Consider the following 26514-nt stretch of genomic DNA (forward strand, 5'->3'; position numbering starts at 1 on the left):
AAAGGCCTCCCAGTTTTCACAGTTGTCTTGCCCTTTCTAAGTTATTACTAATTCTTTTTAGTTCTCAAGCATCTTCCCAGAGCATTCAACTTAATTTCCATAAAAATAACAACTGTTTTCTTTTTACACTCTGTTGTTATTTGATTATATATCATTTTAAATTAAATTGCATAATTTACTGAAAAATAACTGGCCATACAGATTGGGATGTATACACAATTATTTCTTGATGATCACAAAACTCATTCGGTAGAGGCAGGAGTAGTTTATTAACTACTCTCTGATATTCTTTTGGCAAATTCTGGCCATCAGCCTGCAAGTTTTGCAGAAGAAATGGAACACATTAGTCTTTTCGATGGGTGTCTATGTGGAAGTGGTTTGAGGCAGGCTCTCCTGTCTTATAGGATTGTTATAAGCACCATTGAAACAATGAGTAAATGAACAAATGAAATGATTCTCATTAATTACACCTTCGTTTTCTATCATTTGGCTAATAATCTTGAATTTTGAATTATTTTATGATTATAAATCTGAGATTATTTTTTATAATTAAGGCAATATCTTAAGTAAAAGAAATTCCAAGTTAGAATTATAATTCTGATGTTGGAGAACAGGTTTGCGTAAGGACTAAATAGAACGTACAAGCAGTTTCCATGCACTAATTTCGGGTAGAAAGCAAAGGAAGAAGATAGATTTATAGCTATAAATCGCTATAGCTGAAGCAAAGGAGATAAAATGGAATTATTTAAAAAATTTAATTAGCCTAAAGGAGGGAAGCAAAAAGGGGGAAGATAACAAGGGAAACACATAGCAGTTGATAGCTTTAGTCACATAAAATGGAGTGTTTTAAGTAACCCAGTTAAATACTAGAGGTTGTCGCAGTGGGTAAAAAGCAAGACTCACCTGTATGCTGCCTGTAAGAAACACACTTCAAGAAGAAAGACAGAGAGGTTAAAGCAAAATGATGAGGAGGATATATCATGCTAACACTAATAAAAAGAAAGTGAAGCAATTACATTAATATCAGATGGAGCAATGAATATTACCAGGGATAAATAAGGTCACTCCACAGTAATAAAGGAGCTGTTTATTAAAAATAAATAACAACTTTAATTATCTATATACCTAAGAAGGAAGCTTCAAAATACATTCAACAAACACTAATAGAATTGTAAGGAAAATAAACAAATTGAAAATTATAATCACAGATTTCCATACTTCTCTCTTAATAATTGAGGGAACAAATGGACAAAAGATCATAATATAGATTGAAAACACAGTGTCATCCAATTTGACCTAATTGACATTCATAGAACGCTCTCCTAGAAAACAACAAAGAGTATTATTTTTCTAAGTCCACAAAGCACATTTACCAAGACATACCATTTTTAGGTCATAAAAGTTATTTACATTGTTAAAAAAGATTCATGGCACCTAAAGTGTGTTTCCTCACCAAAATGGGATTAAATTAAAAATCACTAACAGAAAAGTATCTGGAAAATTCCCTCATATTTAGAAACTAAATAACACACTTTTAAATAATCCACATGTTAATATACTCTAGCCATGGATTGGGAGACCAAATATTGTTAAGCTGTGAATTATCTTCAAATCGATTTATAGAGGACTCAAAATTCCAGCATACTTTTTGGTAGAAATTGACAAATTGTAAAATTTATTTGGGAATGTAAATTACCTAGAATGGTCAAAACAACTTTGAAAATGAGTGACGTAGTTCGAAGATTAATACTGCCTGATTTTAAGACTGATTATAAAGATACATGAATCAAAACTGTGTGGCATTGGAACCAAAATGAAAAAAGAGATCATTAGAAGAAACTGAAAGCCCAGAAATATAACCCAACTATAATGAGAGCTGAATTTTGACAAAAGTGGAAAGATAGATTAGTGCAGAAATGGTATGCTTTTCAACACATGGTACTGGAACAATTGAAATTTATTTGGATATGAAAGGACAACTTGGTAAGTTAGACTTCATCAAAATATAAAATGTATGCTCTTTAAAAGATTCCATTAAAAGAATGAAAAGATAAGGCAGACTAGAAGAAAATATTTGCCAAGTATGTATCTGATAACATGTATATACAGAACATACAAAGAGCTCTCAAAAATCAATACAAGAAAATAAAACAACTCAATTAAGCAAAACCCAACTCCTGACGGATTAACATGAATTCTCTTGACCTTACAACAAGAAAAAGCTGAGCCAATTGAAAATCAGTATTTTTCCTGAGCCATCAGAGAGCTGATGTCAGAGGACAAGCCACCATTCCAGAATCTGGAGGTGGGGGGGTCAAGTCCAGAGTCATCATCAAGATCCACGTACCTGAAAGAGGAATTGCAGGAGCCATAGACAGATGGGAACAATTAAATGGTAATTTTGATGAATTTCTGGAAAATAAGTAAATGCAATAAAACTGTGAAAAGGAAGACACAGAAATGATAAACACAGGATTTGGGATAAAGTCTACATCAGTTTGGAGCAGAAACAGGATGGGTTAATGGGTGGGTCACATGGTTAAATATAGATTATTGTCAAAGCCGTAGTAATTTTTGTTTGGGGTGGTGGATTTGCATATACGTATCTTATGAAAAATAACTATTTATAATTGGATTGTGCTTGGATCAGTATTGAAACTGTGTCACAAGGCATACATTATGACTCAACCATTTTATACTTTTTAAGTTTATTCATAGAAAAAAAGCCAGATTTTGAATAGATATTTTATTTCAAATCCTTTTAGACGAGATCTGAGTATTCACATGGAAACAAAACCATTCCTATAGTACCATCCATCCAGTTAAAAAAAATTCTAATAGGTAACATTTTTATCAAAGAATTTATGAGCAAAAGGAACAAAGTGAAAAGTGATTCTCCTGCATGTGGAATATGTTGACCACATGATGGCAACATTGAGAAAGCAGTGATTAGAAAAAAAAAGTTAATGGCTTTTACTGGAAGCTGAGTGAATAAATCACTGAGATGTAATTTACACAGCCCTGGGCTTGGCTGGTCTCTGGAGCCATCATGTCCCTCTCCACTCATACCCAGGTGGAATCCATCCCAAGAGTTTTTCAGTCACTCAGATCTATATAATCACATCTTATTGAGTACTCACTACCTTGTACAGGTTATATCATCTAATTTAGGATGATTTACTTCTCAAAGTAATTTAAAATCTGGAATTCTTGAAAACAGAGGTCACTTCTTTTCTTTTTCCACCTTTTTCTTTTCATTTTACCGTGATAACCTCATTTATTTTTTAGTGTATTCAACTTGGGTCAAGAATTGGTCAAAATCAAAAGACTTTTAAACACCTGGATATTTCTTTGTAGAAAGTCTTTTGGGAGATATATTTATATGATTGCTTTGTGACCCTCTTCATTCATTTATCAAATTCAATGAATATTTACTTAGAATTCAATCTCTACACAATTCCATGTTAGGCACTAGAGGGAAGTGGTAGTTAGTAAACAATTTGAGACTAGTTGTCCTTGCAAGTATTCAAGCAAGATCCCCAAACACAGCATTTCTTCTTTTCCCTTACATGTGAAGAAACTAAGTAAAATAGACACACTCACTTATCCGAGTGCTTTCCTCTGTAGAATACACACTGCTTCGAGGGCTGTGACATCTATTTGATGGAAGTCATTTTGCATAGTACCTACGAGACTGGGGACTTAACACAAACCAAGGTGTTTTCAATGCTACTTCCAGGCAATTTTTGGATCTCCATATACTTTTGGATCACTCAGGAGACACATGCAAGGCAGAGGTAGTAAACTCTGCGTGACATGTAGGTTCCAATTCCATTAATTATTTTTTTATAGTCTGTGAAGTAAGCCGGCCTGGAATGTTGTTGCAGTTTTTATGGCTATGGGAGAAAGAGGCTAAGGAATGATGGAGAGACAGATCCACCCCCTTTCTGGCCTGGAGAATACTTCCAACTCATCCTCCAAGCTCTACTGTATTCTCAATTTGGGGTGGAGAGGCACAGCGAACTTACAGTCACTTCCCAGTTCTTTTTCATCTCCTCACTCCTTGATGATGAAACAAATCTTAAATGATGTTGGGCAAGTGGTAAGCAGCTAGTAAATATTTTATCTTGAAACCTTGATGTAGAACCCATAGGGTGTAACTTAAAAATTATTTATTGACTTGAGAAGAGTGTGCACAGCTTTTAAAAGTACCTCTCATTTACTCCTAAAAATAATTAACTCATTAAGAGGCCATAGCTAAATAATTTGATTTGGCTGACATTTATTTCATTAAAATGTAAACTCCACAAGGTAAGAATTTTGTCTGTCTGGTTCACTTACACATCCTAAACACTTAGAACTGTACTAGGCACATGGTAGACACTCAGTAAATATTTGAATGGACACACGAGTGAATTTTCAAAGGCCTTTTATTCATGTTTATTAGGATAAAGCTTTGCTTGAAATTTCTGATTTTTCAAGTCCTGAAAAGAAGTAATAAATGAAAAACAAACATGAATCATTTACATTAAATTTATATCAGAAGATGTAAAAGTACCAGATATCTAGTTATAGAGATGAAAAGATATTGATAAATCAAGATTTTAATGAAAGCCATCTTTGGTTTTGTGTTATATTTTTTAAAGAAAGAAGTCAAAGGATGTAGAAAGATCAGATACCTTTTTCTCATGGCAGCCTGTTCTAATTGCCCTCAGTTGTCCACTTCTTTGTCTTAGTTTCTTTATTTATAGATTAAAGGTAATAGTAGCCATTTATTTAATAAATGTGTACATGTGGTAGGAATATATCAGTGAAAAAAAAGTTAAAAAATACCTTCCTTTGTGGAGTAGCAGGAGAGAGAGACAATAGAAAATGAACATGGCAAGTAATTATATTTATTAGGAGTTGATATGCTCTGGGAAAACAAAAAGTAGAGCATGGTAAAGAGGATCAAGATATTGGGGGACAGGTTGTGTTTTTGCTTCCCCTCAATATTTTTTTATGACAAATTTGAATATACAGAAAAGTTAAAAGAATGGTACAGGAAACAACCATGTGCCCAGAACCTAGGTTCTATAATTGTTAACATGTTTCTATATTTGCTTTGTCACATCTTTCCATTTATTTATCTATCAATTCATCTTATTTTTGAAGCACTTAAAAGGCGAAAACACTTAATGTACCCCTAAAACTTCAATGTGTATATCATCATTTATGGTATTTATATTTTCCTATGAAATTTACATGCATTGAAATGCACACATCTTAAATGTATTCATCTATAAATTCTGAAAAACACAAACTCCAATGTAACTAAGATTCTTATCAAAATGTACAAGATTTTTATCTTTTCAGTTAAGAAAATTTCCTTATTTTCAAGATTGCTTTGGATATTCTAAGTCCTTTGCATTGAGATATAAATTTTAGAATCAGTTTGTCAGCTTCTACCAAAAGACCTCATAGGATTATGATACAGATTACACTGAATCTACTGCAACCCAGGCATGTGCCCTGACTGGGAATCAATCAGTCTGGAAGAGTTAACATCTAGCAGTGTTCTATAGTTTTCATTACAGAGTTTATCTTCAAAATTTTAAAATTTACTCCTAAGTGTTATATGATTTGAACTCTATTGTAAATAAAATTTTTAAATTTAATTTTCTAGCATTTTCTGCTTGTATACAAAAATAAAATTGATTTCTTTGTATATTGACTTTGTGCTCTGTGATCTCGCTACATTCATTTTATTAATTCTTTTGTTCTGTTTTGTAAATCTTTAGGGTACGTGTGCATAAACAATCATGCCGTCTGTGGCTAGAGGGTTTTACTTCTTCCTTTCTGAACTTTAGGCATCTTTTTTCTTCTCCTTATCTCATTATACCAGCTAGGAATTCCAATAAAACATTGAACAGAAGTGGTGGGAATGGCCACTCTTATCTACTTCCAATCTTGAGAGAAAGGTTCAGTATTTCATTATTAGATACAATGTTAGCTGTATATTTTTTGTGAATGGCTATCGTATTTAGGACTTCAAGCTTTGCTTTTCTCTTGGTGAGTCACAGCTCAGTCTGGTTAGTTCTCTTAGTCTTAGAGGGGCTTCCCATGTGTGTTGTTCAGGTATCAGTCAGAGGTTTGGGAAGAATCTGTAGACACAGTTTGAGTCTCCCCTCTCTGGCTGTCTTCTTTTCTGGATGTATCCCTTTAATTTCCAACTGCTATAGTAGCACCAAACTTTGTCCTTTGATTCTTTTTTTTTTTTAAGATTTTGTTTACTTATTTTTAGAGAGGGGGGAGGGAAGGAGAAAGAAAGGAAGAGAAACATCATTGTGTAGTTGCCTGTCACATGACCCTAATGGGGACCTGGCTTGCAACCCAGGCATGTGCCCTGACTGGGAATCGAACAGATGACCCTTTGGTTTGCAGGCCGGCACCAATCCACTGAGACACATCAGCCAGGGCTGTTATTTGATTCTTTATGCAAAGTAAGACTGCAGATTTCTATCCAAATTCCAGTTGTCCTGTGTCTGGAGTAGCTTCCCAAATCTTTTTACTTCTAGTGACTTTCCAGTGTTTTCAAATAGTTGTGTTTTTTTTAAAGATTTATTTATTTATTTTTAGAGAGGGAAGGGAGGGAGAAAGAGAGAGAGAGAAAAACATCAATGTGCGGTTGTTGGGGGCTGTGGCTTGCAACCCAGGCACGTACCCTGACTGGGAATCGAACCTGCGACACTTTGGTTCGCAGCTGCTCAATCCACTGAGCTATGCCAGCCAGGGCTAAAATAGTTGTTTTTAATATAATTTTTCTAATGTTTACAGTTTTTTTAGTTGTTTATTTTTCTTTAAAGTCTAGTGTAAATAACTTCAACATTATCAGACATGGAACCTACATTTTAAATAATGTGGTCAGAATCGTCCTTATAAGGAATGTGGAATTTAGCCAGTGATGGTTTCTTTCTTTCTTTTTTTTTTTTTTGAAAAGGCTCCAGGCAGGCAGAAAAGAGATAGCCAAGGTGGGAGGAGACTGATACGGTTGGGAAACAGTAAGAAGAGCAGGGTTTCGGGAAGAGTGGTGTGATCAGACATGCATTTCACAAATGTAACACCTGCTATTTTGTGAGTAGACTGTATGGATGCAAGTGTTGAAGCAGGGAAATAATTAGGAGGCTGTTGTAAGAATTCACAGGAGAGGAAAAAGCCGAACAGAGAAGTAGCAATGGACCGCGGTGAGGGTGGTGACATGCTAGATATGCTGTGCAGAAGGAGCCAACAGATTTTCCAACATACTGGATGCTGGATATGAAAGAAAGTGAGGTGTTCAGAATGACTACGGGTTTTTTTTGACAAGTCATACAAAAGGATGGAATTGCTATCAACTGAGATGGAGAAGGCTATGGGTGAATTAGTTTACTAAGACAAGTTTGTGCCCTAAACGCTCACACTCATGAGTGAGAGATGTAATTAAATCACTAATGTGATCAACTAACTGAACTAATGTGCTAAGAACTTTTTATAGTAGTTCTTCTGGAGAGCAGAGGAAAAAAAGTATCATTTCAATCAGTGATGAGCAAACAGGTAGCAGCAGATCAATGTATTGAAGAATAAGTTGGGTGTGAATGAACAAGGAGAAAGAAACGAGTGATAAAAAATAATCCTGGGCAACAGCACAGAAATGTAGGAATTACTGCTAAGAGCTTGGGGGTGGGACGTGGTTTGGTGTGACTGGAGTCAGAACTGTGTGATGAGGTTGACTGGAAAAGGATAGAGCACTTGAAGAGAGGGAACAAGGGGAGGGGGAGATATAATCAAGACAAAGGTTACATAATGTACTGTACTAATGAGCTTGCACTTATTCGACAGGCATTGGGAGGTGTGAAGAGGTATTTTAATGTAAATTAATGTAAAAATCCTTGGGTGGAAAACAAACCAGCAATTTGTATTGATCGCTTTTTTCTGTGCCTTGTTCAAAGCCAATTAAACATACTGTAAATAAATTACAGTTCCACACTGTGGTTCCGCAGGGCATTCTCTGAGCTGTCCTATTACAGTGTTTTAATTTGATGACTTTTTTCTCTGACATGACTTAATGACTTCTCACGATCTTAAATAGAAGGGGACAATACACACAAAGTGAATAATGCCAGTTTTCCCATTCACTTGGGTGAGATATTAAGTGATTCGCTGTTTGCCAATGCATTATAAATGAAAAAGGTTTTACAACCATTGAGGGAAGAAACTGATGCTATTGAGTCTCATGGTTACTCCTTCTCTTCAAGACATGGGCCCCTGGAGTGAGATATCTGGGGACTTTCAGTAGCAGTCAGTCAAAAGCATAAAAGGAATTTATTTCTCTTCCTCATATGACAAAAGGTAGAATTGGTTATAAAATGTTTGATACATGTGTTTAGACACATATTAGTGAATCTAGTAATAGTGTTATATTTGAAGGCCTGGAAAAAACAGTACATTACATTCCTTGGGATATTTTAGAATTATGAAATGTTTGGAATAGAAGGGATGAGGGTCTAATTTTAAATGTTAAGCAGTATTTAAGATGCTTAAAATTTATGGTTTCTGTGTAATACATAAGGAAAAACCTGGTTTTAGAGCAAAAAGATGTGTATTTGAATTGTAACTCCTCCTCCTAGTGGTGGTTTGATATTGACTGAGTCTCAAACTCTTTGAGCTTCATCTTCGTCCCCAGCGACCGTGAAGATACAGGGGAAACTGGTGTGGCAGTAACATGAACACTGTAGAGCACTGTTGAAATCTTAAGACACACTATTTCACACTGCTGCTGTATGCTATACATTACATAATAAAAGGTATATCTCTCCAGGCAAAAAAAATGTGAGATTTAACCCACTGTTCAATTAACATAGAACTGCATAAATATGATGTATGAATTGGTTTCATTGATTTTTATAATGTAAACATTTTTAAGCTACTGAAATAGGTTCTTTTCCTTTCAGACTAAATAACCAATACATGAATAAGCAGTTTTCCTGCACCTCCCACCTTTTATATGTCCACCCATCTGCCTTTAAACAACTATCATATAATTAGCCTAAGGCAAAAGTGTTCTGAATGGCGATCAGAGTCAAAGGTGAAGGAGTACCTCACGGGACTGGTCTGTGGTCGCCAATCTCCAGTGCTTCCCTCCAGAGTTCCAGATGCATACACCTCTTCTTTATTCTTTCAGCTATTGTGTGAGATGGATTATCTGTTACAACTTATTGTTGTTTTTAGTGAATGAAACAGTACAGACCAGTGGATGGCAAAATTCAGTGTAAGAAGATACTCTCAAACTCTAGAAATGAGCCTTTGTTGAGTTCTTTTACTCAATGGTTAGTCCATACCTACATTAGCCAATTTTAAACTTAGAGATTAACTAATTTAAGCCTTAGATCAATAATGGAGATTTAAATATATGTTTTCTAACAAAAACTACAAAGCTTTTGATTTCATTTTTGAACATACCCATAACATGAACCTTCTTCTTCATGAGTGGTAGGTATTGAAAAACTGAATCATCAACATTATTACCATGCTCATAATCATCATCCACACTGAAAAAAGAACAGGTTTTTGGTCCTCAGATAGTAAATTGAACAGTTAATTTTTGAAAATTTTTGCTGGAACCTATATAATTACCTTCTAACTTCAGAGAAAACAGATGGAATTCTTACTCTTGTAGAATGTTGTAGAATGAATAAAATTCTTGAAAGTGAAAAACTGTTGATTGGACAGATATTCCAGACACCCAGTTTCTATTTGACTATGATGCAAATACCTACTTTTGTATATGTAAAGGACTTTGGTAGTCCAATGATGACAAATTAAATCTATTTAAAATGAAGAGGCAGTAGTTTCACTTGTATACCACCAGAGATCCAAGGTGCAAGGCATCAGTCTTTGAAAACAATTCGAACTTGGTCTTTGGTAATGCTCTTAAATATTGTATCTGAGCGGCATTCATTATGTAATGGACAAAGAAATTTTATGTAGCAAACATACCTTTATTTTAATATTTTAGGTATATGGGTTAATTGTTGGTTTTAAGGTAAGCTAAGCCGCTTTTCATAGAGTAGTAAGAGCCTATTTTATATTTCTATTCTTACTACTTTTCCAAATGAGACCATTGGTGTCTCATATCTCATTTGATTAGTTCATTACTGAAATTACACTCTTTTTTTTTCAGATAAGAAACTGTAATGATGTTTTGGATTTCAATGTGCTAGTGCTTCGGAAAAATGACATGTGTATATGTCTGTGTGTGCTCAATATCTGCTTTTTTGTTATGTCTTCTGGGACAAAGCTAGGTGCTAATGATGTAATCACTATTTTTAACACTAACAAAACCCTTTTAATCTAATGCTAGAAATATTTAATAAAAGCCTATTTGTGGAAGTGTGTAGTAAAAACATAGATTTAAATTTGCAGACTTACTGGGACAAAGACTTATCACCTGGGTGTTCCCAGCTCTCATTGGTATTGTTTTATTTTGCAGACATGTTACTTCCATCAGCCAGCCGCTTCTGGCCCTCTACGTGCCTATTCTCATTCAGCAGTTAAATGTGGCCATTGGTCAGGAGCACTTTGTCTCCCTATTTTGGTACAAAGGGAAAAAACAGAATGAGGATTTTACACCTTTACTGAAGCTGAGTCATAAGTGATCTGGTTGTAGGTCCTCACATTTCAGTTTCCAGGCTGCCAAGTAAAAAGCAGTTGTAAAATTAGACCAATTTTGTTTACATTTCAGACCATGTGGATGAGCGAACAGTATGCAACGGGATTGCCCCCGAAAAGGACGTAGATGGATTTCATATTATCAATATTGGAAGACTGTGCCTTGATCAGCATTCTCTCATACCTGCCACTGCCAGTGCTGTCTGGGAAATAATCAAAAGGACAGGTGGGTAACTTGTGGTCTGTGGGACATGGGTGCTCTGTGCCAAACCAAACATTTGTACATTGCCTTGATGGAACAACCTCAGTCCTACTAAGTGAAAGAAAATGATAAGCCATAAAATTTCAGCCTGTAGAAAAATGTAAAGTTGTATAAGTCAAAGAATAATCCAAAACAAAATAAACTGCGGGTAACTGTGCTTGTATCTTACAGGGAGTGAATTTTCTAGTAATAGGTTTGCCTCCTTACTTTTAAGCTAAAAACAATGTATTTTGATGTACACTTTCTAGAATGTATTATGTATTTCCTTACCTTTAAAAACAGAATGTGCTGAACATATTTGAATCATCTCTAATGACCTGGGTTTTCAATTATAAACATTTACCTTTGAACTATGCAGTAAATACCAATGTATATCTCACAGGTGTGTAGAGATGTTTGCCTCTGTATTAATTGACCCCATATTGCCTTTTGATTGCCTTCTATATTGATGATTCTCCTGCTTCCATCACTGTCACTTCCATTTGTGACAGCCTCTTCTCCTTTCTAATCTGCTTTTTCCAATTGAAAGAGAAAATTTCCAAGGGAAAGCAGATCCTAGAGTTATACTCTTAGAATCTTAGTAGTGGGGGCAGAAAGCAATTCTAACATCTTCTTTTCCCGTATGAAGAAACTATGCCCAAAAGAGGTAAAGTGTATTAAATCTGCTGTTTTATATTTTATATCTTTTTAAGTCTCTAGTTTAATGCTTCTCTCCTATGGAGTAAAGTGCATGAACTTTGTGAAAAATACTTTTTTTCCTACTTCATTTTGTTCCAGTTGTGCTCAAAGTATGATTGCCAATTAAAGTTGGCATTGTTGTACTTTGCAATTAGCAGTTAATATGTTTTAAGTCTCTGTACTTCTAACTCTTCACATGAATCTCAGTACTTAAAAGTAATTTAATGGAAAGAAGGGGAAGGAACTAGACAAAGACCATGTATGAATGACCCACAGACATGGACAACAGTGTGGGAACTGACAGTAGGATGGGTGGAGGAGGGCAAAGGGGAGAAATTGGCCCAACTGTAATAGAGTAACAATAAAAAATGATTAAAAAATAATTTAATAGCAACTTGAAAATATTTGTGAGTTTTTTTCTATGGGGACATAATCATAGAGAAAGTGGCAAATCCAAGAAGTATTAAAAGAATATTTATAAATAATGAATGTGGACACATTATAGACAAGCCACACAATAATCCAAATTTAATCAGAAGTTTTTAAAGAATGTTTCAGCTGCTGATCAAATGTTTATTTGCTTCTTGCTGTTGACTATTTAAATCAAACTCCATTTTAAGGAATCGAAACATTTGGGAAAAACGTGGTTGTGGCTGGAAGATCCAAGAATGTAGGGATGCCCATCGCCATGCTGTTGCACACCGATGGAGAACATGAGCGGCCGGGAGGTAGGCAGGGCCTGGGGAGTCTGTGTACCTTCACAGGTTTCTTACTTCTTACAGTCATCACATCTAAATGTGTGAAATTGCGACTTAGTGTATTTGTAGGTTCATGCAAATGAAGGTTTCCTTTATTCCTCATCTGATTACATGGGCACCTTGAACGTGAATAAAGGAATTACTGGAAATGTGTAGCTACTTTGTTCCTGTGTTTTATTTTGGCCATATATACTTTCTCTAAATCATTAACAATATAGATATTAAGAAAAGTGGGAAGCTAGTAGATATCCCCATAAAATCACATGACAAATATCTGCATACTCACACACACATGTAGCACAACACCAGTGCACAGATATATAGATTTCTTATCATTAACCTTGGCGAATTTTAGTTTCCTGATTTCAAATTTTCAAATACCTGTTTTAATCTGGGTTGACATAATGCATATGAAATAATTTTTAAGCTAAAAAGCCCTGTGAAATAGTAAGCCCAGTGATAACACCCTTTTTATCTAAAAGGGTGAATGATGACACTGGACAACTGATTTTCCTTCCTGGGCCTAAAGATTTAAATACTGCCACAAATCAAAATGTGTGTGTGGATCACATTGAGTTAGAGCCTGGTAGTGACTCCAGGGAACTTTAAAAGCCTTAGTTTGAAGAAGTTTTTGAAAGGCCAAAGCTGGTGGTGAAAACACAGTTTTTATAATAACCATCTACAAAGTTGCATTCCTAGTTTTACTCTTCACTTCTGTCTTAGTCTATTAGGGCTTGTCTATCTCCCCTAGGGTATAATAAAAATGTTGATTCATATTTGCCTTTATGTAATAGGTTCTATCTTAGGCAAGGTAAAACAACCAGGCAGTTTACGTAGGTACACTTTTTTTGTTGGGAAATCCTGGCCAAGAGCCAATAAACAGTTTTTTCATTTTCAACGTTCCATTTTGTCTCATCAATAATGTAACAATAACAAGCTGCACAACTGTATAATACTTTCTCATAAACTGTCTTTGCTTACTTCTCAATAATTCTGGCATACATGTATTATTTGCATTTAGGAGCTAAAGGAAATGAGCTTTAGAGACTTCAGGTGACGTACCAAGGACACACAAGGAAGTGGTAACTCAGGGCTGGGAGCTGAGCACTGACCGTGTGTTTAGGAGGATAGACTTTGAGTCAGACCCTGTTCTGCTGAGCCCTGCTCCCTCAGACAAGTCATTTACCATGATTTTTGCATTATAAGATGCACCCCCCAAATTTGGGAGGAAAAGGGCGGGGTGCATCCTATATTCCGAATGTAGTTTACCTGGCTTGTGGGGGGGGCAGCAACGGTGAAGTGGGGTCACAGGTTATTAAATATTTTACCACATTTTTTGCCTCAATTTTTTTTTTCCTGTTTTCCTCCTCTAAAGCCTAGGTGCATCTTATATAGTTCAGTGCATCTTATAGTCCTAAAAATACGGTGATCAGCTGTACACCTCCACTTCCCTCATCTGTGGAATGTATATGATATTAGTATCTCCTTCACTGAATTATTGTGAAAATTAAACAATATATGAATGTAAAGCGCTAATTATAGTGCCTGACATAGTAAGTTAAGGAAGCCCTTGTACATGTGCGCTGTGGCTGTCACTGCTATTTCCATTATTATGATCAAGTTAATAATCTGTGGCCGCACTAATCATGAAGTTTAGAGTAACACGATCCAAGGTTAATGATGTATTTTTCACCTTCATTTATTTTTTTTTCCTGTTGGGTTTTATGTTTGATTTATTTTGGATCAAATCTAGTCTTTGTTGCAATAATTTGCAAAAATGCAGAATTTATAAAGTCTATAAAGTATTTGATTAGAAGTATGACATCATGATAGTCCATACTTTACAGGATACTTTTTCTTGTAGATGTCAATAAATTGTAAGCTAACCGCTTGATAAATTTTAATTTTGAATTATTTGTCATGTATAAGTCTAAGAAAATTAACTTAGCCTTTGTTAATACAATTTTAAATTAGATATTCCTATGTCATAAAACATATTAACTTTATAAATACTTTATAGTTTGTGTTATAAAATATTCTCATTTGAATGCATGTTAAAAATTGAATCAAAAGTGGAATTAGTTATATATTACTGATAACTTAAAGACAGTAGTTAAATTTACATTTATTATAGCAGCACCTAGGTACTGATATAATTATAGAATCTAAAAGGTAACAAATTATGTTAAAATGATGTTGAACAGTTTGTAACATGGGTGGTATTTAATCTTATGGATATTTAATAGGAGTGTGCTGACTTATATGATTAATATAATGAATTGTTGAGAGCTGTTTACTGAAGATTTGGAGTCTGTGGGGAAGTTAATATTTCAAATGCCCATGTCTGTGTAGTTATTGTATGTAAATAACTATGTGTACATTGTTAACTAATGGAAATAATGAAGGAGGGTTAACTTGGCCAATTCATATCTATAGAACTTTCTGATGACACTCACAATGTCGAGCATTCAGCTCACAGTGTATTTCTTTGGTAGTAGACACTCAGAACTCTGATTCATTTGTGTTTTAAAACCAAAGATAATTGCACTAGATAAAAATGGCCATACTGTCATTTAGCTTAAGTAATATGTGGCTACTCATGGCTAATTGTAGTCTTGATTATTTAAGATGTGGATCCCTGCTGTTTTGTAAGAAAGATCTTTTAATTTTTCATGGGCTTGAAATATTTAGAGGACAGAGAATGTGCCAAAATCTTGAGATCAATGGGTAGTGCGGGTACTCAATGCAGCAGGATACTACAGGGTGAGTGCCTTCTGCTGAAGACGTGCCATCACAGCCACTATGTAGTTCATAGGGAGTAGGTGAGAAATAGTTCCTGTCCTCCGTGAGCTTATGGCCTTGATGATAGTGGTGGGCATGATATATAAGTATGGGTGCTTTGAATTATAAATATTCAGTGAGACAAAATAAATTTGGTATCCTTAAGCAAACATGCTAGTTGCTTAGGGAAGCCCATAGTTAATTGGGGAACATAAAGAGATTGATAGTGGGGAGTCTGTTCTCACAACCCCTACTACTTATTAGGATGTTTGGGTACCATTGTCACTACCCATTAATCACAGTGTATTTTTTTACCTTCTTTGTATGTAGTAACCTGCCCAGTTTCAGCTTATTTTGGAATGAAAACTTAAACCATTGGCTTTAGCACACTGTCTTTATTTTTAACTTGACCGCGAGGAAGCAAGAGAGAAGTTCTGCAATTTCTCTAAAACAGTTTTTTCCCCTTCAAGATAACAAAGTGCCACAATAACCAAAGCATTATGATTTTTTTCACCAAAGGAATGCATATGATTTTATTTCAAATTCTTTTAGATAATTAGCAAATTTCTGCATATTTTTATATTTTATGTAGGATATCTCATCTAAACAGATCCCCCTAAATGGCTACAACGTGGGTTCCATGTGCCCCTTTTAACCAAAAGGTGTGGCGTCAATGCAGTGGAATTGGTGCTGGGACTTTTTAAACAGCACTTTAAAAGGGCCATCAACCAACTGATGTTGCTTACAGTTCTGGGGAACCAGGGATATTCTTGATTTCATTCAGGCAATGTGCTCTCAGTACTTAACTCTATGAAACACCCAGTTAGTGGCAAAAATACTTAGTCCTCTGTTTCCTGAAGATGAGTTTGCATCTTCAAGGTTCACCTTTGGACACCATTTTTTTCAAAGCACTGCTTTGGTATTGGTGTTCAGCTTTTGCACTCAAGCTGCCATTCTGTTGCAACTTTCTGTATATCAGGTATTTTTCATTCAAGGACCATCATATCTAAATGGAAAACCATGAGATATTTTGCTAGTAGAGTGCCTTTCCTTTGCGAAAATTGGTTCCAGATGTGAAAATGAACAGCTTCGCCCACCCAAGAGCATCATCTCTCACCTACAGGAGGTGCCTTCAGGTAGTGAGACAGGAGTGGATGTTCCAGGCAGTGCGACATGATGTGTGTGGTCTGTGTGATTAAGCTCGGCCCAGTGCCATGTGGGGTCAGGCACTCTGGGGTTTCTGAGAGAGGAGCCAAACAGGAACATCTAGAAATGCAGGAGTGAGGCCAAGTGATCAATACTGAGACTCTTCGCCTTGGCAGTGGAGTGGAGTGGGGTATTTGCTGCCTCTGGAATGAGCCATTGTCAAACTGGGCCAGGGAGGCTGGCAGGCGTTTGGTGTCTGCTCCTCCCAGCACACAACCCCGAAGTTAGAAGTCCTCATGATAAGATATTAGGATATTATGTTTTGTGATGTCTCTATGTTGATTAGACTTGACTGAATTACAGCTTTGAGTTTTGCAGAGTGGAAAACAATAGAAAAAATCAAATCCTTGTGCTAGTCTCATTTTCTCAGCTGCATAGTAAGAGTACTGTTTCATTTTCAATGTCTCCTCAATTCAGACAGCTAGGATCTGAAAAACACTGTACTTGGAAAATATGTATTCTCATATCAAACAAGTGGGACGATTACACTGTTGAAACTTACATAAAACATTATTTAAATGTAAAGTGAAGTTAGAATCTTTCTCTTTTTCTTTCATTTTCTTTTTCACCATGACCTCTGAGGCATAATTTATTTTATTACCAGCACAACGCATTCCTTTAGTAAAGTCTGTAAGTCTGATTGTTCCGGGCATCACTGAGAAGGATATTGTGGTCTGCTCCACAATTTTCAGCCGTTCCTCCTGGCACTTTCTCTTGGGGTCCTTATGCTGAGGCTCCATAGAAACACACATGTTCCCCAAACACATGGTCTCTTCCTTGCCTCCTTGTCATTGCATACGCTGTGCCCTGTGTGTGGAATGCCATTTTCCATCACTCACCAGCTTTCCTCTCACCTCCCACCTGTCTTGCAGGATGTGGCCCAGATCTTCTAAGCTTTGCGCATTGTATGTGCTGCCGACACAATACTAGTCTGATTGCATATTAACTATCTACCTGTTCTCCTTTCCTACACATTATGGGAAGTGAAATTCTCAATGACAAATATCTTGTCTTAAGCTTTTTGTATCTCTGAAATTTAGCACAGGGCCTATTATGTAATAAAGCAACTTGTCAATTCATAAAAGTTTATTTACTGTCTCCTATGTGCCAAGTACTATACCAGTATTATAGAAAATAAGACCACAGATGAAGGTGTTAAAATAAAGCAAACTTTGTCGTTTATTGAAAAAAAAAATTCCTGTATAGCAGGAAGGAAGGGGAGGAGGGAGAGAAGTAGCTAGGTACTTCCTATACGTTAATTTCTTAATATTTTTAAATTGTAGGCATTCGTATAGAAGTATTGCTTAAGACTCCTTTTTCCCCAAGAATCAGGCCACCGGGGAGGAAGGTGCTTCATGACTACGAGGAAGTGGAGAGGAGGCCTCAGGACCCTGGGAGGGAGGGGAGGTTGTTGCTGACGGCAATAACAGAGAGGTCACAGTGTTGTCCAGTAAAACATTCAGGATCTGTCATTTTGTTTAGGCTAACTTGTTCTTCCTTGAGCTGCTGACATGCAATGCTGTATTCTTACAGAGGGACTGACTTCTGTGTCACTAAGCATAGGGCACGTTATGGTGAACAAGGCGCCCGAGCACCCGAGCGCCCAAGCTCTCTGGTGGTGGTCCCCGAGTTCCCGCTCTGTGTCTGCATTTCTTGTGAGATGAGAATATGTGAGTTTCTTGGGAGGATTAAATGAGCCAATACTTCTAAAGAATTTAGCGTTTACACATAGTAAGTACTCAATACATAGTAGCTACTACAGTGTACTTAGTCTACAGAGTATTTAAGGTGGGGCCCAGCAACCTCTAGAGCACAGTGCAAGTGAGAAGTAGTTAAGAAAAATGGATAGCAAGGCTGGCACTAAAACGGAGCCAAGAATAAGGCTACTACTAAAACTAGACATAGTAAATCTTCATGGGTATATCCTCAGTTCCAAGCACATTGCTTTTTATATACTGGTAGTGAATGTAAGTTTCTTGAATTTATTTAATTGAATATAAATTATACTTACCATGATTGGGTCACTAATTTCATCCTGAGAGCTTTTTAGCAGGGGGAAGTGACTAATTACCCAATTAACTGTCTTTAAGATTACAAATAAACACTTGCTCAGAATAAATAAAACATTTTCTGACATTAAGACCAAAAATAATTTCTCCTGAGGGTCCTTATAACCAGGAAACTATGTAATGGACTGAGTAATATTTATTACATGCTTTTAAATTTAATGAAATGGTCACATTTTATAGAGTAATTTCTTTTATTGTTTAAGCACAGATTAAATCTACCTCTGGCATGAATTTCTCTTATTTCACTAGACATTTCTTCTCATTCTGTGTTTCTGGGTCACTCATTCTTCTTTTCCCAACTTCTGAAAAAGTGATTCTCAACCCTAGCTCCCCACTGGAATCATGTGGGGGCTTTTAAAAATACAGCTGCCTGAGCTCAACACAGAACAATTAAATCTGAATCTTTACAAGTTGGACTTGAACATTAACATTTTTTGAAACATGGAAGATTCTAGTGCTGTCAGGGTTGAGGATGATTTCTCAGAAGACTGGAATGAGTCCAGGGCTTCACATTTTGTTCCAGAGCCATTTCCTGGGTGATGCTTCTCAGCCCCATAGCTTTAAATACCATCTGTCTCCCCCTGTGCTCTGGTCCCAGGTAACCCACTGCCCACTGCAGCATTGCAACACTGGCCATATCCAATCTTTCACTCTTAGTCTAACTCCCCATGGTCTTCCATCTCAGTAAGTGCCGTCATCATCACTTCGCCAGTTGCTCAGGCCTTCCTTCACTTCTCTCTTGCTCTCACACCCTGTATCTTCTCCATTAGCAGTCATGGTCTTTCCACCTCCACTGATAAGATCCTGGCCCAGATAGCTATTATCTCTCCCTTGAAACTGTGCAATTTATAAACTAATTTCCCTGTACCACCCTTGTCCCATTTCCCATACACAGATTATTTTCAACTGGTGGGTCTTCAATCATCTCTGTCTTCCCATAACACTCAGAACAATGTAACTTCAGAATGAAATTCGAATTGCTTACTATGCTGGCAAGACCTTTCATGATCTAACCTGGGCTGCATCTTCCTATGCCTCTCCTACCGCTTTCACCTCCATCACTGCCCTTCAGTCATAGCTGCCTTTTGCTTTTCTAGAACATGACATCCATGCTCATCTGTCAGCATCTTTGCCCTTGATTTGTCTTCTGCCTGGATGCTGGTTTTGAAGTTATTTATATCACTTATTTGCTCACTTCCTTCATGTTTCTGTTCAAATGTTACCACCTCAGGCTGCCCCTGAGCACCCTATCAAAACACCCACCATGTTATCACTTTTTATTCACTTACTCTGTACTCTTTTCTTCTTAGCACTTATTGCTGTGCAAAATTTTATTATGTATACATTTGCTCATTTGTATATTGTCTTCGTTGCATACATGTATTCAAGGTTTCAACTCCATAACTTTTGGGCAAATCTTGGGACATATTTTAAAAATATCTACAGACACTGGTGCTCAGGAGTCAGGCAGTCCTTCCTAGTACTCTCTCTCAAAGGAACTCTAAAGTAAATGTTGAAAAGGAATGAGCTTAAAACAGTATATGACTAGTTAAAAGTGAAGCCATTCGCACAACATGTTTGGAAGAAAACTGAAGGACTGATACACCACAAATCAAGCCAGCCAGGTCTTGACCAGCTACAAAGGCATTAAAGCCTGGCCCATTCAAAGCATGAACAGAAGACTTACATCCGAGTGCTCTGTAACAATATCTAAAATAATTTAGACAATTTAATCCAGAAAAAGCAACTGAAGCTGGAATATAAAACATACAGTAAATGGAATTCAGAATCAAGAGATTGCAGCATTATTTTAAGATGCATCGAGTGTTGTTTCTGCTGAAGAGTACTGAGTTTTCCTTCCTGGGATTTCCTCAGTGAGTGTTTCTTTTAAACCAGACCATGGCAATAGTTACTGTGGCGAGAATGACTCAGTTCTTCCTTATCAAGAGGAAGTGGCAAAGGCAAACCCTGCACATGAAATTCCAGCTCCTTTGGTTTTGCCATTCAGCTTTATCAGCTGATACAGGAACAAGGAGGTATTTGAAAATTCGCCTTATGGAAAAGGAGTTGAGACTTGTTCTGTGTTTCTGTTGAAGATAGATCTGTAATCATGGTAAAAGTTGCAAAATGGTAGACGTCAGCTTTTATAAGGAAGAAGTTCCTAGCAGTCTGGGCTAAAGTATATGCCTTTCTCATGTTTCATGGGAAATAATTTATCAGTGGGAGAGAATGGGAAAGGCATAGAAGGTTGAAATGGAAGCAAAACAAATTCTTACATCAAAATCTGTCTTCTCTAAGAGCTTTAACTGACCCTACTCAGCTAGAGTACATGATGGTGGTCCATATACCTTCTTTTAGCGTAAAACTTATCACACTGTATTATAATTCTTATTTACATATCTGCTTTTCACATGTGAGTAGAGAATTGTGAAGCTCCATTGCTTAGCATGGTTCTGGGAATATTTCTTGATTATTGAGTAAATGAAGGTAGGGAATGGCCTAGAAACATTGAACAGAAGTAAACTCATTTAGGCAATATTGACAAAAAAAGATACACTAAAATGAAGCATATTGTATCATTTGTTCTAGCTTTTTTAAATAGCAAATATTTTCCTCACATTGGTACTCTGTTATTTGCCAAGAACTCTTTGCTACAACCTGCAACTTTGCATAAGTTACAGAGGTCATGATAGCACAGAAAACCGCTCAGGTGGCTTCCGGCAGACAGTTCTTGATCACCCGAACTTTTGTATAGAAAGCAGCATATCTTGCCCAGCAATTAATTATTATGTTCTAACAGAACTCTGAGATTCTGGGAGATAGGTTCTCAGTCTTTTATTCTTGCTGTATCTTAACACTGATGATGTAAAGTACTGGGCACGATGAAGTTGTTTATGACTGCTTACCCTTTTTTTACTGTGTCTATGTATAGTTGAAAAGTTAGGTCCTTGCAGGGGCTATTGTCATGTGAACAATAAGAATATAAAACCGAGTGTGGGAAAAAGTCACCTGAGGGTCAGAGGTACACACCATTCTATGGAGTAGCTATTGCAGCTTGTTAGTACTGACCATCCCGGGGAAAACCTGAGGAGACAGAGAATTAGGTGCAGCAAGCCCGAGGACTCGTTGAAGCAAAGCAGTGGGACACCAGCACTGAAAATAGGAGTGACAGGAGCGTTCACAATGTCAAGTAAGACAGGGTAAATAAGAATGTAGTTAGCAAGTGTCAAAAGTTCAGACATAACAGAAGTGAAGCCAATCAATCACTGAAATAGTCATCAGTAAAAGTTTACCAGTAGTAATCAGTAAAAGTAGTGATCAGTAAAAGTTTATAGTAAACACACCCAGAAGATAGTTTCAAGCTGGGAGCCCTTAAACCGAAACATGGAATGAGGCTCAGGGGCAAATTGTTGTAAAGCAGTTTATATTAGTGAGAAAGCAGGGACTGTTTGTTCTTCACAGTGATTGGTTATATTAGAATTTTCTTAAATGGTAGGGAATTGGTCCATGTTTACCTCATATCAACCATGGAAAGCAATTCAAGTTTTGCTTATGATGTTCAGAGGCATAAGGAAGAAATGACCCAGGTCAGATTAGCCTTGTCAAATAAGGTAAATTAAGCTTTGCTGGTATGACTAAACTGGTTTTGTCTGCTCAGGGAATCTTCAAGGTTAGTCTCTATTTGTTTTTTATTTTAACACACGACAGCACTCAGGACCAGGAACAGGTGTTAAGGGGCAAAGACATTATCAGAAAACAGTTGCGTTTAAACCTCTTGGTTCACTTCTTTGCTATCATCATCTGACTGACTGAAAACCTTTTCATGGTTTGATATCACCAAGTCAGAAACTGATCAGTCAAGTATAAATATGGCTTTGATATTTCCCATGGTTTTCTCTGGCCAGACTTACTGAGGAGTAATAACAAGCTAAGGGGAGTGAAATAACCCCAAACATGTTTCGATACTGATTGAAAGTCATCTCAATATTGTTTTTTCTTTTAGCATGTTCCGCAGGAAAAGCTCATATGAACAATATTCCCAGAGTTCTTACAATTCCAAAATTGTTTGACTCCTCTAATCTTGAAGGACAACCTGAGTGAATATAAAATCTTTGGCTTCTAATTTCTTTACATGTGTCTCTTGTAGGCAATGCCCTGCTGTTTTCCGCAGTTAAATGTAAAATTTTGGATTTTTACTTGCTGGCTCAGAGGATTCTTTTTTTAATCTTTAAAATCCATCTGTTTTACTGAATGTATGTCAGTGTTGGCCATTGTAAATCAACTTGTATGAATTCAAGTCCTTTTCCCCAGTTTTTGTGACTTTAACTTATTTTAAATTTTTTTGGCATAATGTTTAATCATAATGTTCAACTTTTTCACAACAATATTGTGCTGTTGAGCTTATTGGTATGTTGGTAGATTCCTTACATTTTTTTTTTCGCTTTTTGCTTTTTTCTTGAGTCTGCCACTTTTTAAATGTATTTTTTTAACTTAAGAGAATTGCATATAAATTCCCTCTTTTTGGTATACATCCATGAATTTAAACAAATCCTATTCTATTGTAGTCATGTAACTACAATAGAATCTGAATATTTCTATCAACACCCAAATTCCCCTGAGCTGATCTTTATATAGTATACTTTCGATGCATTGTCAAATGCTTTTTTAAAATTAGTTACTATTGAATGAGTTGGATTTCTTGGATCTGCTATTTGCAGGATTCTTCTGTTAGGGTTGTGGAGGAGATACTGGGAAGCTTTTGGATTCCTCCTTCAAAAACTTCACAGTCAAACGACTCCCTTCTTGTTGAAATGGCTCTCCTATGTAAGGGCTACCTCAGAGCTGCTTCCTATTTTATGTTACAAATGTTGCATTTTGATGTGAGCCCTTCACCTTCAGGGAGTATATTTTTGCAGTCATTTTCAGAGCTCTGTTGCTGCTAGCCATCTTGTTGTTTTCTGCATTTCTTTGCTGCCTTTCTCTCTGTATGGTATGTACTAACTCTGCTGCTCTTGGGTAAATCTTACATGTTTTTAGAGTCTGTGGTAAATATGTCCTCTAGTTTTGCTACAAACAGAGATGGTGCAGTTTCTGTTGATGTATGTTATCCAGGAAGGGAAGATAGAAAATACTGTCTCACACAGCTATGTTCATACTGGAAGTCCTTCATTTGACTACACTTATTACTGCCTTTCTTTCACTTCTCTTCCTTGGCTCTCACTTCAATCACTGGATTCCCTCAGTCTGATAACCTTTCTTATTCATACATCACTTTATTAAAGTATGTATAAATATTTTTTGTTAAAGCATAGGATTCTTTGTCATTTCCTAAACACATAATTTCAAAGTTGGTCCTTGATTGGTGGACTTTTACTCCTGCTTTAAGATATAAAAGAGGATGTTGCCTCCTTTTGGAACCCTTTTTGATACCTCAAGATGAGGCACCTGCCAAGATGAGGCAGAATTAATCTATAACCTGTCCTGCCACAATACGTTGCCTCATTTTTAGTGCACTTATCTGACTGTTTTCAGTATTTACATATCTTATCAAGCCAATGAGTGACTCCTACATCTATGTATTAACTTGTCAATACAGAACTCTCAAATGCTAAGCTTTAGGATTCTATTGGTTTGGCCAAAAAGTCCATTTAGTTTTTTTCTGTAAAATAAAAAACACATTTTTCATTTTCACCAATAACTTTATTGATTTGGATATTGTGAGTATGTTGGCTATGTCCCATGTGGCATAACATTGATTGTTCTTAATTAATGTCTCAATTTGATTGCTGTTAACTTCAATTGGTCTACACAACTGTGGAGCATCATCCGGCAGGAAATTTCCAGCATGGAAACTTCATAAACCACTTTTGACACGTTTGATCACTTGAAGCGCCTTCTCCATAGACTGCAAAAATCCTGGGGTGTTTTTTTTTTTGCATTTCAGTTGTGTTTTTACTTTTCTTGAAATAGTAAAGCATAATATGCTGAAGATGTTGTATATTTTCAATATTAAAATGGCTATATAAAAATTCATCAATTTTCATAAGGTTTTTTAAAAAATTTATGCTGATCTGACAGCTGTCACAATACAACCAAACAAAATTGTTTTGAGTGAAGTGCTGTGAGAGCCATCTTATGGAAAAAACAAATAAACTTTTTGGCCAACCCAATGTTTATAGCTCTCCAGTAATAATCAGGACATACCCTTGTTTGGTCTCATTTGATTTTCCACTGGTAATTAAAGGGTACAATACTATGGGCCATCTACATGTTCTTATCCAGCTTTTGTTTTCAAAGTGATTTAATAATTTTAAAGCAATTTTCCTATGCTTAGGAACAACTCCTCTAGAATTGGAGTATTAATAAATTATGAAAAAGCTAAACAATCACTAACAGAAGTTCTTCTGCATTCCAGGTGATGCCACTGTGACAATAGCTCACAGATACACCCCCAAAGAACAAATGAAGATCCATACTCAGCTGGCAGATATTGTCATAGTCGCTGCAGGTAAGTCTTTAGTGGGTGTTATTTGGTGGAATATCATCAGCAGAGTAACTCCTGCCCTAATTGCTGGGATGTCTGCAAAAAACACTTCTTCAGAGAGTTAGGCATATTTATGATTCATTTCCATCAACTGGATTCTGTCTCTTGGCAGTCATCATATTGGTCCATTGTGCCAGTGTTAGCATTTGTCACTTCATTATGGGAAGCCTGAAGAACCTTTGGAATGCAAGACTAAGCACAAGAACCAATGTGCACTTTGCCAGTTCCTTTGGCAGACATCATTGCTTCTGAACATGAACGAGTTATGGGGAGACTGGTAGGAAATGCTGTTGAAGGGATAGCCATGGCTAGCACATGCTGGACCTTGAGGCCATGGTAAAAACCTTGATACAAGCTAAGATGCCTGGGAACAGGAGACTGACACAGTCTGGCATATGCTTTTCAAAGATTACTTACACTGGGCCAAGGAGAATTGACTTTAGAGAGGCGAGAGTAGAAATAGAGAGAACAGTTATTACACTTCAATTTAATGGATCTAGGGTTTTTTTCCTAATTTGTTTTACATTTGAACATATGAAATGATTCTACCCTTGATTCTACCTTTACTCTTGCCACATAGTATTTGTACATTGCAGACATTTCTTCATGCTTTACTCCGAGGCTTGAATGAGAGGCTTAATTTTGTTTATCAATTAGATGTTATTGGTAATTCTAGAAGTCACCAATAAGCTGCTAACCACATTTCTGTTTTTTCTAAGAAATTATATTCAGGTCATATACCAAATGCAAGGTTTTGAACTGTATTGACAGAAGGACAGATGTTTAGAGAGTCAGTGGACTTTGTCAGACCACAGGGCAACAGTAGGTGACATGCTGCTGCTGCAGCTGAGAGATTCATGGAAAATACATATTATATTGACTTCTTTTTAGAAACACTTGAATTCATACGCAGGACTTGGAATTTTGTGAGGAGAGAGGAATATGAGTGTCATCTTTGTCCATCTCTAACTTTAGACAGAATGAAATTAACATCATCTTTAAAAGGTGTTATTTGATTGACTCTACTGTTAACAACTTATAAAGTATGTTTCACAATTGATCTTAGATCCCATTTACAAGTGTAATACTAATGCAGATTTTCTTCCAGTGAAGCAAAGCCTGCGCTATACATTTATGCTCATGTTTTTCCTGTTATGAGAAACGACAAGGGGTAATCAGTCCTCTGTCGGGAACCACTGACATTCTGCTGTGACTAAGTCAAACCTCATGGCACAAGTTGTTATGCCAACACTATCATTAGCCTTAAGCTTTTCCTATAGACTTACTGTATGTTCCTTTGTAAAGGCCTAAGCCAGCACTGTGTGCAAGGTGTTAAAAAATAAGACATGAAAAGGAGACAGGGGAAGGAAGGACCCATTCTATATAATATTAATGACATAGAAGCCAGGAGGTACTCAGGTCTCCAGGTGATGGATGAGACAGTACTGAAGCTCTATACAGCAGCCACCCTACTCCGGGTATCCTGTTGCCACCAGAGGGCGCCAGTCCCATGAGCAGGGTGTTTTAGGT

The 26514-nt window shown here is 36.5% G+C and overlaps 1 protein-coding gene across 2 annotated transcripts in view; it reads left to right on the plus strand.

Moving 5' to 3' along the window:
* MTHFD2L (methylenetetrahydrofolate dehydrogenase (NADP+ dependent) 2 like) overlaps positions 1-26514 on the plus strand; it is a 97602-nt gene that overhangs the window by 18850 nt on the left and 52238 nt on the right. For both annotated transcript variants that reach the window (XM_045857904.1, XM_045857905.1), the window contains exons 4-6: positions 10760-10912; positions 12247-12354; positions 24856-24948. In XM_045857904.1, the coding sequence (XP_045713860.1) occupies positions 10760-10912; positions 12247-12354; positions 24856-24948 (354 nt within the window). The remainder of the gene's footprint in view (positions 1-10759; positions 10913-12246; positions 12355-24855; positions 24949-26514) is intronic.

This window comes from Phyllostomus hastatus, unplaced genomic scaffold (assembly GCF_019186645.2).
Source record: "Phyllostomus hastatus isolate PE091 unplaced genomic scaffold, TTU_PhHast_1.1 phas_scaffold_1674, whole genome shotgun sequence".
NCBI lineage: Eukaryota > Metazoa > Chordata > Mammalia > Chiroptera > Phyllostomidae > Phyllostomus > Phyllostomus hastatus.